Consider the following 18515-nt stretch of genomic DNA (forward strand, 5'->3'; position numbering starts at 1 on the left):
AGCTGTACAGAAAGTGTCCCCACATAGTTTAATACAGGAAATCCTATGTTATAAATTAGAATAATCGCATTACAATAAAGCTGTATTTCAAAATAGTGTGTCTGAATATTTGTTTTATCTTACTCATACAAAATTTCAGTAAAACAAAAGTTTCAAGGTGGGTTTAAACATAAAAGTCTAAGTTCTGCCAACTTAGACTTGAGTTTAAAACTGCCACATTTTCTTCTATCAAAACCTAGGAAAAGAAATAATTTGTTTTATCTAATGCTGGTATTTCTTCCAGTTTTGTCATGTTGTCTAATATTGCTGTCAACTGTTTACACGGCATTAATAACCAGAAGTAAGATTTCATGTTCACTCACTGAATATTTTTATTATGTCCCAAGCTTGGAGGTGGTTATCCCTAACTTTATTTGCAATCGTCCAAGCTTTTTTTAAAATATCATATTCTATCAAAAAATGTTGTAATTAACATAGAAGTCTCAATCTATAGAAAAATGCATTGTTTTGCTAATATCAAGCAACACAGCAATATTAAAATTATATTTAGTTGCTCAATGTACTAAAATATAACTATGTAAAAATTTATTTGACTGTAATACATTAAACTTTCATTCTACTTATTTTTCTGTATCTGAGATGAGAAATATAAATAAAATAAATTTCTTTCAAATATCCTGAAAGAAGTGCATAAAATTACACTTTAACCATAACCACTTGCTATACCAGGTTATTTCTGAACTGTTAATATCAGTTGATACATTTAATTCAGAACTAAAATGACTTTCAAGGGTATTCTCATTCCACTATGAAAAAGAGATCAGACATTTTATAACAAGAAAATTATTCCAGCCATATAAGGGAGTTAATTAAAAATATTCTTCAACCTGCTATAAAAAGAGCAAGTGCTGTAAGGACGCACTGATCAGCCATTGCAATGTCCCTGGAATGCACTCCGAGGGCACGGTGGGCTCATCATTTAGGCAGGACGAAGCCTCATCCCCCAGATGAGCCTCTCCTCCCCTCACCCAAAGCCAGCTGACTTGTAAGGGGCTGGTTTCCAGCCTCTCTCCACCAAAACGCACCTAAGAAAATGTCCACCACGCAGATGAAATTTTTGTCTTAAGAACAGGATATTCATCTGGTGATGTGAACTTTTGGCCCCCATGACAGCAAAACCTCAGTAACACCTAATGGGGAAAATTCCATCCATACCTAGGTTTGACAATTTTATATATTTTTTTTTTTTATATTTTGGTGCTCAGTTTATTTGAAACAAATTAAAACAACACCCAAAAAAACAGCTTTCTGTTTAAAATTTCTCACAGTAAGATAAAAAGTTCAAGTTAATTCTGGTGTGATACGACTTCAAGATTTCTTCTAAATTGGAATCATATAATCATTAAGGTTGGGAAAAGACCTCTAGGATTATGAAATTCAACCATCAACACAGCACCAACACCATATTCATCATTAAACCATGTCCTCAAGTGCTATGTCCATGAGTTTTCTGAACACTTCCAGGGATGGAGACTCCACCACTCCCCTGGGCAGCATATCCCAGTGCCTAATCACCTTTTCTGTGAAGATTACTTTCTTAATATCCACTCTAAACCTCTCCTGCTGCAACTTGAGGCTATTTCCTCTTTTCCTGTCTCTTGCTACCTGGGAAAAGAGACTGACCCCCACCTGAGTACAGCCTCCTGTCAGGCAGTTGTAGAGAGTGATAAGGTTCCCCCAGAGCCTCCTTTTCTCCAGGCTGAACAGCCCTAGCTCCCTCAGGCGCTCCTCAGACTTGTGGTCCAGACCCTTTACCAGCTCTGTTGTTATCTGAAGACACTCCAGCCCCTCAATGTCTTTCTTGCAGTGAGGGGCCCAGAACTGAGCACACCTCAAAAGGTGTGGCCTCACCAGTACTGAGTACAGGGGGAGAGTCAGTGCCCTGGTCCTGCTGATTACACTGTTGCTGACACAGACCAGGTGCCACTGACCTTCTTGGCCACCTGGGCACACACTGGCTCACGTTCAGCCGCTGTTGACCAACATCCCCAGGTCCTTTTCTGACAGCCTTCCAGCCACTCTTCTCCAAACCCGTAGCACTGCATGCTGGAACCAGCATGGAGAGATGCACATTTTGCTACGGTGAAAAGCATGTAAAAATAATTTGAATATAAACTTTTTATAGAAGCAAGAAATGACAATGCACTTGAAGTTACTAATAAGTAGGAAAAACCCCCAAGCTAGTCAAATAATGCTCACCACAAAGCTTCTTCAATGAAGTATTCTTTTCAGAACCAGCAGTAATTAGAGCAAATCTCCCAGGATGATATTCTTGTTGGGATAGTGTGTTTTGCAGACTTCTAATCCATTAAAAGAAAGTTTTCCATTACATCACGTTTTCCAGTTGCATTCCTTAAGTTCCATCATCAGCAGTGTTTCCATACTATCTCTTCTTTCTCCCACCTTTGCTGGTTTCACATAGTAACTTTGCTTTACTTGCTCATTTCTGTACTCGACACAGCCTCTTCCTTTCCTGCTTTGAGATAGTACTGTCACTCTCTATTTTTAATACAGCATTAATATTACCTAAAACTAACCTGGTTCCAGTGGAAGAAGCTCTATGATATGAGTTTTGCTACTTAATTCCTGTCCTTACTCATATTCCTACTAAGCTGGCCAATGTAATTTACTTCTCTGACTTCTATCACTGAAGCAATACAAAAAAGAGACTTTAGGAGACAAGAAAGGCACATTTACATAAATCTCCTTGACCCTTCTTCCTCACAGCTGGCACTGATAGGGAAAAAATGTTTCCCCTGTTCATGTAAAAAAATGAGGCAAAGTACAACTTTCATTCCTGCTTTCAGTATTTGGTTAGCAGTTAGGAAATGAGTTCTAGGTGATAAATCCAGTGGACGGAAAAAAAAACACAGAGTCTTTGTTTCATTGTACCTTTATTTCTAAACACATACTGACTTCATAACAAGGTGTTTCATAAATCAGTGAAAAATGTGATGTAAATAAACAACTGGACTTAAGAAGACAGAGTGAAAGAAAGGCTCATAGTGCTCTGTGTGCTCTCTGAAGACATGAACTGCTATTGTTACTCCATCCAGGCAAAGAGCAGAGCATGGAGCGGACTCCTGACGCTGACAAAACAGCCACTGTACACATCCAGTAACACACTGAGCCAGCAGGACATTCTTTACCTACTATAAAATTCTGAATAAAGAAGTAAAGAAGGATAGGCATTATCACAGTGACCTCATTCTACTCCTGCTACTTAACACAGCTATCTCTGCTTGGCCAAATGCCTGGCTCCTCCCAACATCCATGGGTACCAGAGAATGGAAAATCCCCAGCACAGTGATGATCCTGGCACAGAAGCAGCCTCTGGGTTCCAGACAATTCCGCTCAAAGCCTGCTTTCACCGTGACCCTAAGCTATTCTCTTACCCAGCTGAGTCATGTTCAGAATGCTGCATCCTTGAACACTTCCCAGGTGCAGAAGACAGTTGGAGGTGACAGAGAAGAGTACTGTAAATGTCACGTGTGCTCAAAGGCCAAGCCACCTAACTTGCTTAACACTCCACTGAGAAGAGGTGCTGCAAGACCTGCACCTCTCCTACCACCTTGTTCCCACTTTGTGGCAGGTTAGGGAGAAACATAACACAGAAGACCAGAAGAGGCTGGTGCACCTCTGGACAGACACTGAATGAGAGGAAAGACACTACACAAGGCATGGCTGAAAGGTAACAGGCCAAGCAGCAACACTTAGCCTATCTCCAGGGTGGCCAGAGGTGAGTAAGAAGCAGTTCTAGAGGGCTGCCGAAGGCAAAACTATTCCAAAAGGGTCACTGTCTGCCTCAGGAGCCTTCAAACCATACTTCTGATCAGCAGGTTGGCCAACTACTGGTAAAAATACATACACTTTGGTGACTAAGTCCAGGCTACAGAATGCCTCCCAGATGCTTGAGCTGGTCATACCTTTTCTTCTCATTTCCAACCCCAGGCAGCACAGCAGACTGCTGACAGGGACTTTCTTTGTGCCTTCCTGCCCGTGCCCAGTTCATTTTAAAATGTCTAGTCTAGATGTTCCACAATTTCCCCTCCATTGCATTTCCTCATACTACTGGACATAGCCCTCTTTCCCAGCAAGGAGAAGAGTTGTTTTAACACTTGCTTCTTGCTTCTGTTTTGCGACAGGAACTCATGTGGGTTAAGCTACTGCCATTAGAGGAACATCCCCTTGTATACATGAGGATGAGAGGGCAATCAATGGGAAGCTGGACAGGAGCACAGATCTAGATACAACTCTAAGAGCTAAAATGAACAGAACCTTTAAGTTCTAAAGTTTAGGGCAGCAGCACATAGGGATTACTTGGCATCTCAGAACACAGTCACTCAAATACCATGAACAGTTCTGCTTTTCAGCAGTTGCTTTAATTCCAGGGTCAGCATCCCCAAAGTAACTGGAATGGTTCCTGACACATAGGAAAGTTGCCAAGACATCTAAAGTTTTATCTTCTTGGTCAACTGAAATCTGCATTGCAGAGTAGTGTCTTCTGCTTTGGAAACTGTTGCTTCCCTACACCAAGAAATTGATAGAAAAGTGTCAAACACTCTCTACTTTTAGAATTTTATGAAGATTTTGTCAATACCATGCATCTTTATTATTTGAAGTGAGCAGTAAGAATGGCACTGATAAACTATCACCCGCTCTACAGAAGTCCACTTCAAACCAATGAATAACTGGTCAGCAAGTGCCCAGGGATTCAAGTCTTCTTCAAGGAAAGCACCTGAAGCTTTGAGCATTGAAAAACTTGAATGTAAAGCCACATGAAGAATTCTTCCATTTTCTTAAGATGATGCAGTTTGCTTTCTTAATCCAACCTACAGGGAAGGAATACTGCTGTAGTGGTAAGAACTCTCAGAATCTTATGCTGCTGCCCATCTTTTTCCTTAGAAAAAAAGGATGCTCAGAACTGTTGCATCACCTCCTCATTGCAGGTATCCTATGACCACAGTACACAGGCTGGGAGGATTTAATTCTCCACTCCTGCCCAATGGTGCCTTGCAGCTCACCCGCCCAAACACACAGGGCTGAAACAGACCAGGGGAGTAGGCACTTGAAAAACAATGCCCAAGAATGTTCTTGTGAGTGAAACATGCATGTACGTCATGATTAAAAGTCCTGATAATGAGGAAGCAAAGGTTCACAGGCCTTCTCTCTGGAACCTCAAAGCTAATGGAGAAGGTAAGCTTAGCTCAAGAAACTAGATTTTAACTAGTCCAACATAAACCACTGACCTGTTAATAGGACATGTAAGAGTGTGATGTTCTATAGATCCTTTCCTCTATTAAAACATCCCAAATACCAACATAAGCATGGCCAGACCGTCAAAAACAAGTTTTACCTTCATCTAAGCAAACCCAGCTACAGGCTTCTATAAAATTGCACAGATTTTGAAAAATATTTCCTAATTAAAAGAAAAATATTCTGTTCACAAGTAGTTCAAAACCACACTACATACATTTTATTTCCTGCACACATACACAATGTACACAGAAAGTAACATAAGAGTGGATGAAAGTGTTTCTGTGAATCTAGAATTATACTGTGATATTTACACTGAGAAAACAGTGCAGCAATAATTCTGCTGAGGCACATACACAGAGCTCAAAACATGACAAAGCATCTGTCCCTGTTCAGTAACAAAAGAGTTTAAACTGTATTGATATTAATAAAAAATAAAATGCTAAACAAAAATGTTGTAATGTTGCATTGAAAAACAGTCACAGAAGATATTTAGGCTTCAGAATTCAAATTCTTGTTTAAATATCACCCATCTTCAATTAAGTGCTCTTCTTGTTTCTATTCCTAGCTTGAGTTTCCCAGAAAGCATTTGCAAAATGAGATAGTCCAATTTGGACATGAAAATGTACATGTTCATTAAAAGAAAAAGAACATTAAAAGAATATGGAATCAAAAATTTGAAAAAAAATCTCTTTACATATTGTCAAGAACAGGTCCTTGGAGCTGCCAATATACACCCTTTTACATGTCTTCCTTTCTCTGCAAACAGTTTTATCTCATTCATCCTACCCTCACAGAAAAGCAGCTTTTGAACAAACCAGCAAACAAGAGTATATGCAACACAGTTTTAAACACAAACATGAAAGACATACTTTTCACTGAAAAAAAAGCCTCCTTCTAGGTCAATATGAATTACAAAACATTCTCATGGTTGTCATCTTTCCCATTAGCTCTAAAGAGTACTTCATCTTGAATTCGAGTTTCCCCCAAGAACTGAAATGCAGCTCTTCTCCCAAGCAGTGGGATATAAGGTTAGAACATATCCCAGCTGACTAAAAAGCAATTTCTCCCCTCCTGTAATGTCTAATGAGTTAGACATGACCACAGACACAGTGGATTTGCTCTTCTGGGCATCTTCAGTACCTAAAGACTGTGTATGTCCCTTTTCTACCACAACTTCTGCTTCCCACCTAACTGAACTGGCCAGTCTAGAAGATGGTCAGTGTAGGAGACAGGCAGCTTTGTATTTATACACAAAGAAGTCACTTTATAAATACATCTTGTTAACCAGTAAATCTTGAGTGTCTCAGCTTTCTGTAGAAACCAGACAGGACATCTGTAGGCACAAAGGCTCACTGGTTTCTGCAGCAATCCAGCAGTTCTTGCCCACAACCAGCACTTCTAATCACACTGCAATTCCAACATCAGACTCAGTTTGCAAAAATTATGTTTTGTCAGTTCTGAGGAACTTCAAGTTCATGTCTAAACAAATGTCAGTCATGAATCACAAACTCATTTAACAGAAAAACCACAAGCACATAGAAAGTCTTCTAAACAGCCTGCACTGCATTTATTACGAGACAAGAGAACTCTGCTAGCTCAATCATGTCAGACACAGATCAATTATAACTATTCATATTTTATAACATATAATGTTCATCAATAGTGTATCATCATCCTGAAGTCCTTTTCTAATCACTATACAGTTACATTCTAGCTTAACAAACACAGGAAAAATTTTTAATAGCATAAATTATTGAGTATTAGTGCACTTCTAACAAAATATCCATGAAGCTTTATCTTCACTGATCTCCTTACGCATGAACAGCTTTACAAAAGTATCAGGAAGGAGCACTGATTTAGCATAATTATATAGCTTAGTGTTAGATTGGAATTCCTTTCTCATTCTCTTACTAAGGAATGAGTAAGCATTCTCAAACCTCAATTAAAGACTCAGGGTGCCCATTTCCAGCAAAGTACAGACTGCTATCAACAAAATACCATAATGGGTCCAAGTGCAATTTAGAATCACAGCTGTGCTATTCTTGAAAAATGAAAGGACTGAGACCTTTAACAGACCTCAAGCAGGACACAAGTTACACAAGCACCAACTCTTTTTGAAGTCTTGGGGTCTACAAGTTGTTAGACTAGGACTCATAGAATTGTAGAATATTCTGACTACAAAGGGTTGCAATACAGATCAATTCCAACTCCTGGCCCTGCACAGGGCAGCCCTAAGAATCACACTGTGTGCCTAAGAGCATTATCCAAATGCTTCCTGAACTCTCAGCAGACTTGGAAGAGTTTCATTCATCTACCTACCCCAACTCTAATTAATTTCTGTCTAATTCCTGCATAAATTAATCTTGAATAATGCAACTTTCTAGAAATGAAATAGCATTCTTCGAAAGGCAAGAGCGGTGTACACAGCTCATTTTCATCTTCAGCAATCCACAAGAAACGTGATTCCCTAGAGAGCTACTGAGGTTCATAAGGGCCAACGGTGGGAAGGAAAGTCCAAATATCAAGGAAAGGGAAAGCCAGAATACTTTTAAAAGGAATTCACCCTGGCTTTTCCAGAGACATGCATTTAATCACATAATGGAAATCTTAAACCCGCATCCCAAAATCAATTTTGCTTTGTTGTCATGCACAAAAAAAATAGGACACTTGCATGCACAATCACCACGAGCCTTCTTACCCTTTCGTCCCATGATTCAGAAATCAATAGCAAACAAGGCTGCACATGAAGATTAATCGACTGATAGCTGCAAAGCGATTTCTGTAAATAACAATGACAGCCATATTTTAATAAAGCCCCCAAAAATTACTAAGCTACATCTTAATATTTGGGGAAATGTCCACGTAGTTTGAAAGCACACAAAGGTGTTGATGGGCACCAAATGAAGCTCATCTCTAAAGAATTTCATTTTTTATGTTAGATGCCCAGATTGTGCATACAGAAGTACAAACAACTGAAAAAATTAATTCTTCATGTTTTAACAAGGAATGGAAGAAACACCATTGTTCATTTCTTGGCTATACTGAAGTGTGTTCCAAAACAAATGGAAGAAATGGAAGGATGAGTGATGATAAAGATATCACTCATCAAGTCTTGTCTTAATATGAATGGTTTTGACTCTTGTAGAACTGCTCCTCAACATTAACTTTCCTAAATGGGGCTAGGATGATGTGTACATAGAAATGACAGCTAATAGAAAACAACAAAAGGAACACTTGCTCCAAATTAACAAGTTTTAAAGAAAGCCATGCATATTCATTAAATAAGAAAGCACCAATTTGGTGGTACACAAAGTTGTTTAAGGTACCATGAGTTATATAAACAGATGCACAAAGAGCTGCAGTTTTCCAGCTGCAAGTTCCTGTTTTGTTTCTTTTCTTAGCTTAATCAGGGATACATTTGGAGAAGTTACTACTTTTTCAATGTAGAAAAGACAGTCACCTAAAAATCAGCTGAAAAAAAAACTGTAGATGTTTTTGTATTGAAATAATTTCTTGCATATTATTATATATTCTGCAACCATAGCATTATAATAGTTACAGACATTCTGAAATACAGTTATTTCCCTTTTCTGGCCTAGTCCTAGCAAGTGGCAAACTGCCAAAGGAAGACCAAAACCATGACCTTCCCCTGGCAGATGTTTTCCAAGTTCCCATGGTCCCTTAGGTTAGTAGCTGAAAAGGACATGATACAGGGCTTCCAATGTGTCTCATCCTAAAATACCAGAATCAAGCAGCAAACAAAAATTTCAGTGACTCCCTGATGTAACTCTTCTGTAATAGCTGAAATATGAAAATGTTACAGAATGATAACCTATTTAACACTTTTAAATAGTCAATAATGCTGTCATAAAATTAAGAGGGTTTCTTTCTCCTGCTTAAAAAATTACAAAAAATGCTTTATTAAGTAGCAAGTCCCATTGCAAAGTGTGAATGCTACATGAGAAACATTTTCCAGCTGAGGAAAAAAGAATGCTGGATGGAAAGAGTAATTAATGAGAACTATGGCTTAATTTTCACTAAAAACATTAGAAAGCTTAGTCCTTGAAATATTTATATTGACACATTTAGGAACACATCTCCAGCCACTGGTATTTCAGAATTTATTTCACAGGGCAATAAATCTTCCTATTACCAATCTTGTTAATACTTACTTATTATACATCCACAGTAAAAACTAGAATCACAAAACACAAATAAATGACATTCCCAAAATTGCTGGGAGGGGAGAAACCAAAATGAGGAAGTTATCCGCCTCTTAAAATGTGTTAAAAATGTTAAATGCCAGTTAAGAACTCACTAATTTCAAATTCCATTTCAAGTGCTGTTTTCCCTCCTACACTTGGCAAGAAAAGCTCCATGCACAAGAAAATTATAATTTCAAAAGTTTAATGGGTATTTTTGGGTTTGAGAGAGGAATGGGTCATTTATTTGTTTTAAGACCATTAAGTAACACAAGGAAAGAAGCAGCATGCATGAATACAGAAATTAACAAGTACTACTCAATGGTTCCAGCTTCTGTTTGTTTTCACCTTGCACAAAGCAGGGAAGCCACCAGCACGCTCCACCTGCCTCTGCACAGACCAGGGGCAAAAAGCCACACGGTCTTTGGGAGGCCAAGGAAACAAAATATTATGTAGTTCAACGAGCATGCTTGGAGTCATTCTGAAGTCACCAAAACTGCCTCTTCGCTGCAACCAAGAACTGGCCAAATCATGGAATATTTTCCAGATAACTAATATATGTACCTCTTAAATCAGAATGGTCCCTTTCCAACTGACAAATATCTGACAGAAGAGTGTGGGAGGTGTTCATATTACTACATTTCGCAGCCATAAATCAAAGGAAGAATGTGGGAACATTACACTTGGCAAAATCCTAATTTTTATTTATTTGTTCTCTTAATTTATATGCTAGTCAGCCACCAGGACCTGATAATCAGTTAAAAACAATTTAACTAACAATTATAATTAAGCAAACCTTGAAAACCGAAGATATAGTTATGCTAATGGTATAAACCAAAGGAGAAAATAATAAGCTAAGAAAAAGTTTAAAAAATTCACATACAGAGCTACCACAAGTAAAATATATTTTTATAGTCAACAGGTGCTCTCACCTGTGCCATATATAATTCTTCTAGTTCAAGTGATTTTATTTTAATATAAAAGCTGCATTTTAAGTTAAACATTTCACTGAAGTCAGGGTATATATCCAGTAAGTAGGTTAGCTGTTTCTAGAAAAGTAAAACCTCATTATCTACCAAGCTGTGTTTCAAACATCTGATTAAGTGTGACTATCCAGAACATAAAGTTCAAAAAGAGAGTCTTCAACAAATATTTTGATATGACTTAGCTATCGCTTTTTCTCCTTAGCAGAAGCATTTTTAGCATTTCAATCTGAATGGAGACAACAAAAAAACCTACCAAAACCACCCTTGTTCCATAACAGAAGTATGCTAAATGAAATTATCTGCACAAATTATTCAACAGGGAAACTGAGAGCACATGAGGCAAGTGAGAAACATACAGCCTCTATTGCAGAGACTATCTGGTTATAAGCTCTTTGGCTTCGCTTTTAAATAAAAGCATTATTTAACCTTTTACTCCACAGTTTCTTTGTGATAAGGCACACCTTAAACAGTTACTAAAACAGCTGTGGTTCAAACCTACTCCTACTCTACTCAATCAGAAATGAGAAAACACATTTGCTTCCTCAACATTTCAGAATTTGCATTTCAGCTTGAGCTGAAGACACCATCCATGTCTGTAACCATTTGCATCAATATCCATGTTATTTGCACAAGAAAAACTTGTAACATAAAGTTAAACATAAAAAAATACAGGGAAAAGCTACACCTTGGCAAGGTTGATCCAAGTGCACACCTCCACAACAAATGTCAACACAAATGCCATGCCATGGCTGGTCAAAACCAAGCAATTTTACTTCTCAAGGTAAAGAGAGCAGACTGAAAATTTTCTATTTGGGCTACTACAACTGCACTGAGACTAAAATCATAACATTTTTTAGTACTCAATGCAGCCCTAGATCCCCCACATTCCTAAGTGGGAGTGCTAAGCAGAGACATCAATAGAAAATGTGATAATCCAAATATGCAATGAACAACTCGGGCAAAGCCCAGCAGCCATGGCTGAGCTGAGGTTGAAAGAGAAGAGCATCCATCACCTCGGGCTAAAGACCTTTGTTCATCTCTCCCCCTCTCAGCCCAGTTCTGACTAATGCCTATTTTTCCACAGTTAATACTGAAGAAGTTAAAAAGCATATTGTTTTGCCAATGTTTCACACACAGTAACTTCAACACTGACCTCTGAAGTATCACCAGGTACGGCTGAATTCCCCAGAAAGACTAATTAAGCTTTTACTCAGTCTTTATGTAATACCAGTTATCTGGATCACTCATGATATTCCAGAACACTGCCTTTAGACCTATGCATTCATTCAACTACTGTATAATGTGGGGGAGGGATAAAATTACCACCAGGAACTGCTACACAGACAGAGGAAACAAAGCAGGACAATAATGGATAAGGGGTCAGTATGACCCAAGAACTCATTCAAGATTTCCTATTAACTAGGTATTATTTTTCTACTTAATTTGCAAAGAACTCATTGTAACACGACAGAAAACATTTTTGGAAACTATCTCACCGTAACAGCCTTTTGTTCAGGAGTAAGTTTTATTCCTAAAGACAGTCAATGCACTTCTTTATGTATGGGATGAGAGAACTTCATGTGAAAATAAAATAAAATAAAAACAACACACAAAACCCAAGCCTTGAGAAACAACTGAGATTTTCAGATTTCAAGGACAAGTAATTTAAGATTTCAAAGTAACACTGTAGCAGCAGCCTGTTTCATCAATATGCTCTGAAAAGAATGGTATGGAACCTTTAGAGAAGCCTAAAATAGCAGGCAGAAGATTTCCTTTCCACATGCAATAGACTTGAATTCCTGAGGGTCTATCTCCATAGATTAGAACTACAACCAGCCAAAAAAGGATGCCTGATTGCCTTAAAATCCCATTGTACTTCTTCACTGCCATAACTTTTGTAAGTAAAATATTATGAAAATACTGTTGTTTCACAAGAATTGCAATGCACACGTCTGTTAGGTTTCCTTTCCTTCACCCAGGCAATGAGTTACACTCATTAATACAGGCAATGATAAATAAATGACTGTGCAGTTCTCAGTGTCTTGCATAGATAAACACTGCAATCAGTTCTTTTGGTCTCCTTTAACTTCCATCTGACAGCAGTAATGCAAAATCTACATGCATTAATATTAATGACCACAAACATAAGCACATCTGGTTTAAATGAAAAAAAAAAAAAAATCTTACTTTTCCAGTTTAATTGGTTAAAAAAATTCCACTCACTCCTTCACATGACAGGTGTGACATATCTTACTTACAGTAAGGTATTTTACATGACCAGGGTTCAAATGACACAACACAGAACTACTGCAAGTCATTTCTAATGCCCACACTCACAGCTTATTACACATCACAGCAAAGAACAAATATTCAAAGACTTCCTCATGAAATTGGGCATCCATGAAATTCACTATAAACCTATATTAGAATCCACTCAGTAGGAGTGGTACCGTAACTTTTTGGATAAAACAGATTGCTTTATCCCAAGACTGGTGTTAGCAATGTTACTACAGATCATGTAGAATTTTTTCTAAATGGAAAAAATAATTAAAGGAATAGTTAAATTTATACTTTCCTAACACATTTTATAACACAATCCTTTGAGTTAGAGAAATTTGATACTCTTGAGGTAAATAATTTGATTCTTAGAAACATGTGCCTCAAAAATCTCACTTAACTTTGAATATCAAAAATTTTAAGTCTTACCACTTTCTATCCTAAACAGTGATTCTATCTTCTAAAAACACTAGGTGTCATTTTCCAAAGATAGGATTACAGCTATATCAAAATACAGCTTTTTAATATCAAAAATATATATTTTTTTAGTTTTTGAATCCAACTATTTCAGAACACAGTCTAAATCACAAAATTCAATGTTATACTTTGAAACTGTAATCAAAAAGGCAAATGCAAAGCTCATATTATTATTTGTAAAATATATGGAGATTTACAAAGGCAGAGATTAGATAGTATTAACATCTTAAAATTCTTATAAATGACAGCAAGTATAATGTTTCTTCTTCCATTTACTTTTTTTAAACCCCAAAGAAAATATCTTAACAGTAAACACCCCTAAATATTGTCTTCATGTACTTAAGATAAGAATACTTACTGCCAGGCATTGTTAATCAAGGATCTGTCTTCAATTTTGCAAAAACATAAGAAACTATGAAGAAAACAAACAAAAAAACAAAGTCAAGACTATAGCTTAAGACAATTTACATCCAAATATGCTCAGTAACTCATGCAGAATGAGCATTCTTCAGCTCCAATAGTAACGGGGCTGTTACCACAGAAATCCAGATATCCTGTTAGCTGACCAGACTAGATGTAGATTTTGCCTGTTCCTGAAATGCAGTCATTCTGTTCTTGCCTTTGATGCCGGAGTAAACATTTTTCTGTTGTGTATTGTGACCTTCCCAAGTGCCAGTGTTTAGGATGACAAATCCTGAACATCTCACAGGATGCTTCCACTTCAGCTCTAAACCACAGCACTTCCCTGTTAAAATGCCTGGGAGAGGTTTCTGTTCAACACTATGAAAAACAACTGAAAAACCTGTATGGCACTATCTAGGGCATTTTTCTCCCAGTATCAAAAAAGGCAGATTTTAGATCACAGTGCAACCTCCTATAGACAATAGCTGCTCAAAGGATTTTTGATGCAATTAAATATATTCATAAAATGAACTCATCTGAAATTACAACAATCTATTCTGGATATAAAAGTAGCAAAATCTACTGTTCCTTTAATTAGCACTAAAATGCAAATTATTTGGAGATTTTTCTGTATTAAAGCAGTGCATTTGGCTTTTACAAATTGCCAAGTGTAAACTCCCCACAAATGTACTTTTCCACAAATAAGAACAAAATCTCAGTTAACAATAATGAGTGTTGCTTTCTTCAAAAATAAAATAAATTTGTAAATAAAAGATATTCAGCTAATAATTGTATGTATACATACACCAAAAAATTGTAATTCCATGGATGGATAATATAAGAATAAACATTTCATTTGGTCAACATATGTTTTAATGACCACATATTAAAGCAATGCTCATAGTTGCTAAAAATAAACTTTATTCTCATATAAGCATTTCAATCAAAGGTTCCAATTTGCTGACAGCAACTGGGATTAAATATAGTACTTCAACTTAAGTTATTTAAAATATCCCATCTATTAGAAAGCTGTAGGTCCCTCTCCAAGGGCAGCATGAGAAGCAATGTAATTTTGTAAAAGGAAATGCGCTGCAGATTATCACGTCCAACAGACACATGGAGAAGCAAAATCTCTGCTTCAGAATGTAGTTATGGACCTAACTGAAACATTACAAAAAACAGATTAACTGACATAAAAAAAATAAAAATGCAGAGAACCTGGTGAGAGTTTTAGGGAGTCTAGTGCCAGAGACTCAGGAGCGTTTTTCTGACCAACTCAGGCAATTACAAATTCAATATATTTTCCTAAAACACAACCACTGCTGTCAACTCACTTTTACAATATTTTTAGAAGAGTTTTCTGCAAAACTTACTAGAAAAATTGTATCAACTAAGACATATAGAAAATATCTGTTTTAAAATAAATCACTGGGTTTTTAGTCATTTTATGATCTGTAACAGGACCAAAAATTCCACATGGAGGTGGCCTGGCTTGTACATGCAGAAAAAAGCAAAAAAATTTCCTCTCCATAAAGTCTTCCATCACTGTCTCACTTGGCCTAGGACAAAGTTTAATCCACAGATGCTGTCACCTGTTACAGCAGAACAGAACTCAAGCAAACCAAGAAGCTTCCACTATGAGTCTGCTCAGCTATTTGTCACTGAGCTAAAGTTTTACCTAACAAAAGAGGGAAAACCCCCCACGGAATTGGATGAAGTAGAATGTAGCGAATTAAAAGAGAGCTGTGGAAAATCATGTGATACCATTTAGTTTCCTAGCCTAACACTTACTGTTTAACATATTCCATGTCAATTTGTGACATGTGACAGATCACCAGATGCAACTTACGGATATCAAATACTAGACACTCTTTTCTCCACCAAAGCAACTGACTCCTGGATATTAAGAAGGTAAACAAAACCATACATACTTTTCTGTGGAGAACTAAAAGTCATTGTGTTTTTTGTAAGGATGTAACAATAGTTCTAAATGTAATTATAACCAAAGTGTAAAGCTAGTGAATGTACCTTAAAAGACAGAGGAACACTTGCATGACACAAGTTCAGTTTTCTTTTGAGATGATTTTACACCGTTTGGCTAGGAAACCCAATGTCAATTTATTGCTCATCAGAACAAGGATAAAAATACAGTTTCTTCCATTTTTTTCATTAACTAACCCAGGATCTGAATTTAAAGGATAGTTTATAAGCACAAAAATTTCTTATTACCACAAGATTCCAGAAATGGCATTGAAAGCCAAACAGAATAACAGAGATTGTTTTCCTGTATGCCCTAATACAATGGACATGTTTAAAACACCTAAAATGAAAAAAATTATATAACCTTGTGCTACAGGTAAAGAAAGAGAAGTCAGCATACCTGAGATTTTGTATTTTCTTCCAATAAGCCCTCTGTTATGTTATTATGTAACACCATAAATATTTAACTTGATTTTGAGTCTCCAGAATGAAATTGCCAGCTGTGCTCCTCTTCATTCCTCCAACTTAAGCCAAATAAAGGGAGAGGCTTAAGCACCTCTGACAGCCACACAGGCTTGAACTGAAAAATTAAAAATCCACCGCACATTTTGTTTTTAGATCACTTAGTTCCCCAATCATATTTCCTCTTTGAAAAATTAATCAATACCTTTAGCTTTAAAAGTAGGCAAATGGCCAGTGCAATGCAAGATTAATAAATCACATGTTCATTCCTAAATACATACTGTTAAGCTCCAACTAGGATTCCCAGAACCCAAAAAATGCAATAAAAATGGATTTACATACCACAGTGTAGTTCTGGGAAAGGACCTGACTTTAATCTGAATTACTTTTCTCAGCTGGAGAAGCAATGCCATGTATGAAGCTGGCTGAATTAATGAGACTATCCTGTTCTCTTAACCAAGACAGAATGAAACTACAAAAATCATTATTTGCTTTCACTTTAAAAAATTACATATCTTCAAATTGATGAAAAATTGTGTGGCAACTTTACAAGGACTACTTCCTTATGGAGCTAGGCTGGGCAGTTAAAAGTCACTGACATAAAAGCTGTTTCTAACACGTACTCTTTATAATTTAGATTTTATCATTATACTTGAATTGCCAACTCTGGTGAGTATTTTCACACCCCCTTCAACTTGCATGCAATATAAATTTTCTTCATTCTTTTCTACTGCACAAGTTTGGATTAGAAGTAGAGAGATGTTTAATCACAAACTGTATTTTAATTACATTTTTGTAAGGTTTTTTCCTGAATCAGAAATTAATCTCATTCTAGCAGTCTTTTTTAGACAAATAATATTTTTTTTATCAAAAGGCTTAAATAAAACCTATGGATAAGCCTTTAGGCCTATCAGCGCACTACAATCAATATTTCAACCCCAAACCACCAATTCCTCAAAGAAATTTTACCATATGTTTAAGAGCATTAACACCAAGCCTTCAAGCAAGATGTCCTGAAGTTACTTGAGAAAATATTTGAAAATATTTAGAATTAATTATAAACACTTCAGGAAGTAACTACTTATAAAATCCCAAAGCCTTGGCGGCTGACTCTGGGTTTAGCTTACCTACTCAGTTTGCCCAGCAAACATTGATGTAGCTCTGCAAAGTGTATCACCTGGGCTAGCACACTGGGATTTGATATAGCAACTAAAACTCTGGTTTAGAGTTATAGGCTTTCCCACAAGTCCTACAACAGCATAGAGACAATGCACGCCACAGTATTTTCTTCCCTGTATCTCAGCTCAAAGGACCACGGGATACCTTTCTAGATGTATCCAAAAAGAGACGTTGTACTATGGTTTTCAGTAACAGGATTTGTGAACCCACATTTCAATTATCTAAAGCACGGCTCCGTGATGCACAATTAACTTTAAAGATGAAGCCAAGAAAGCTCACAGTGTCAATCTGCATTGTGTTCAGTTAATATCTCGACCGATAATTGATCTCCTGTCAATCTGCATTGCGCTCGGTTAATATCTGGCTGTCTTAAGGTCCATTTGAAGAAAACCTGCTGAGGGAACTCCAAGGCCACAGCCCTGCGCGGTAAAAGCGGGGGGATCCGCTCGCTGTCCCGAGCTGCGCCGTCCCCGCAGCTCCCGCGGCGAGCAGACCCGTCCGGAGGGGGAGAGCCAGCCTGCCAGCCCTTCCGCCGGGACCAGCGCCCTCAGGGACACCCCGAGCCGCTGCCACGGCTGAGGCGATGCCCTGAGGCTTCTCCACCCGCGCCAGCCTGGCGGCCCGAGCCTCCCGCCACTCCCTCAGCGCCCACCCCTCTGGCGCGTCCTCCTCGTTCCCAAGCGTGGAGAAGGGGCAAGAAGCGAGAGATCGCGGCGAGGAGGCGACTGCGAGGGTGAACACGAGCGGCCGGAGCACTGCCCGGCTGCCCCAAACTCACCTCAGCCTCTCCTCCGGCTCGGTTTAGCAGCCGCCATCTTCACCCAGCCCCCCCGCCCGCTCCGTTGAGTGCTCCGTAGCGCAGTGCACGCCGGGAGCTGCAGTTCTATCTGGAGTAGTTTCGTCTCCTTTTCCGCCCATCTCTCCCACACTGACAGGACGCCGAGGAGTCGCGGCAGACGAAGAAGCGCCCCGACACGGCACGGAGGGACAGTCCAGGGGCATGGGGCCGGCTGAGCCCCTGCAGGTGCGGGCCGGGCGGGCGGAGGCCACCGAAGAGGACCACAACTCCCAGAGGCACTTGCGGCGTGGGCTCGCCGGCTCCTGGGGGCGGCGCTCCCCGTGTCCCGTGCCCGCCCCGCGCCGTGAGGGCGGCTCGGTGCCGCGGGCGGGAGGCGGTGCCGGTGTCCGGGGGGTCCGGCCCGGGCGCGGCCCTGCACTCCTCTCAGCCATG

The 18515-nt window shown here is 38.6% G+C and overlaps 1 protein-coding gene across 4 annotated transcripts in view; it reads right to left on the reverse strand.

Annotated features, from left to right (window-relative positions):
* EFR3A (EFR3 homolog A) overlaps window positions 1–18158 on the reverse strand; it is a 76499-nt gene extending 58341 nt beyond the window's left edge. Inside the window, exons 1-3 of one of the 4 annotated variants that reach the window (XM_068180960.1) lie at window positions 18063–18135; window positions 13620–13673; window positions 8018–8098 (exon numbers count right to left, since the gene is read on the reverse strand). In XM_068180960.1, the coding sequence (XP_068037061.1) occupies window positions 8018–8030 (13 nt within the window). In that variant the 5' untranslated portion in view covers window positions 8031–8098; window positions 13620–13673; window positions 18063–18135. Of the gene's footprint in view, window positions 1–8017; window positions 8099–13619; window positions 13674–18062 lie in introns of those variants that run through there. The other 3 variants (XM_068180968.1, XM_068180977.1, XM_068180985.1) reach the window with 3 other exon arrangements.
* Between the last annotated feature and the right edge of the window lie 357 nt (window positions 18159–18515).

This window comes from Anomalospiza imberbis, chromosome 1 (assembly GCF_031753505.1).
Source record: "Anomalospiza imberbis isolate Cuckoo-Finch-1a 21T00152 chromosome 1, ASM3175350v1, whole genome shotgun sequence".
Taxonomy (NCBI): Eukaryota; Metazoa; Chordata; class Aves; order Passeriformes; family Viduidae; genus Anomalospiza; species Anomalospiza imberbis.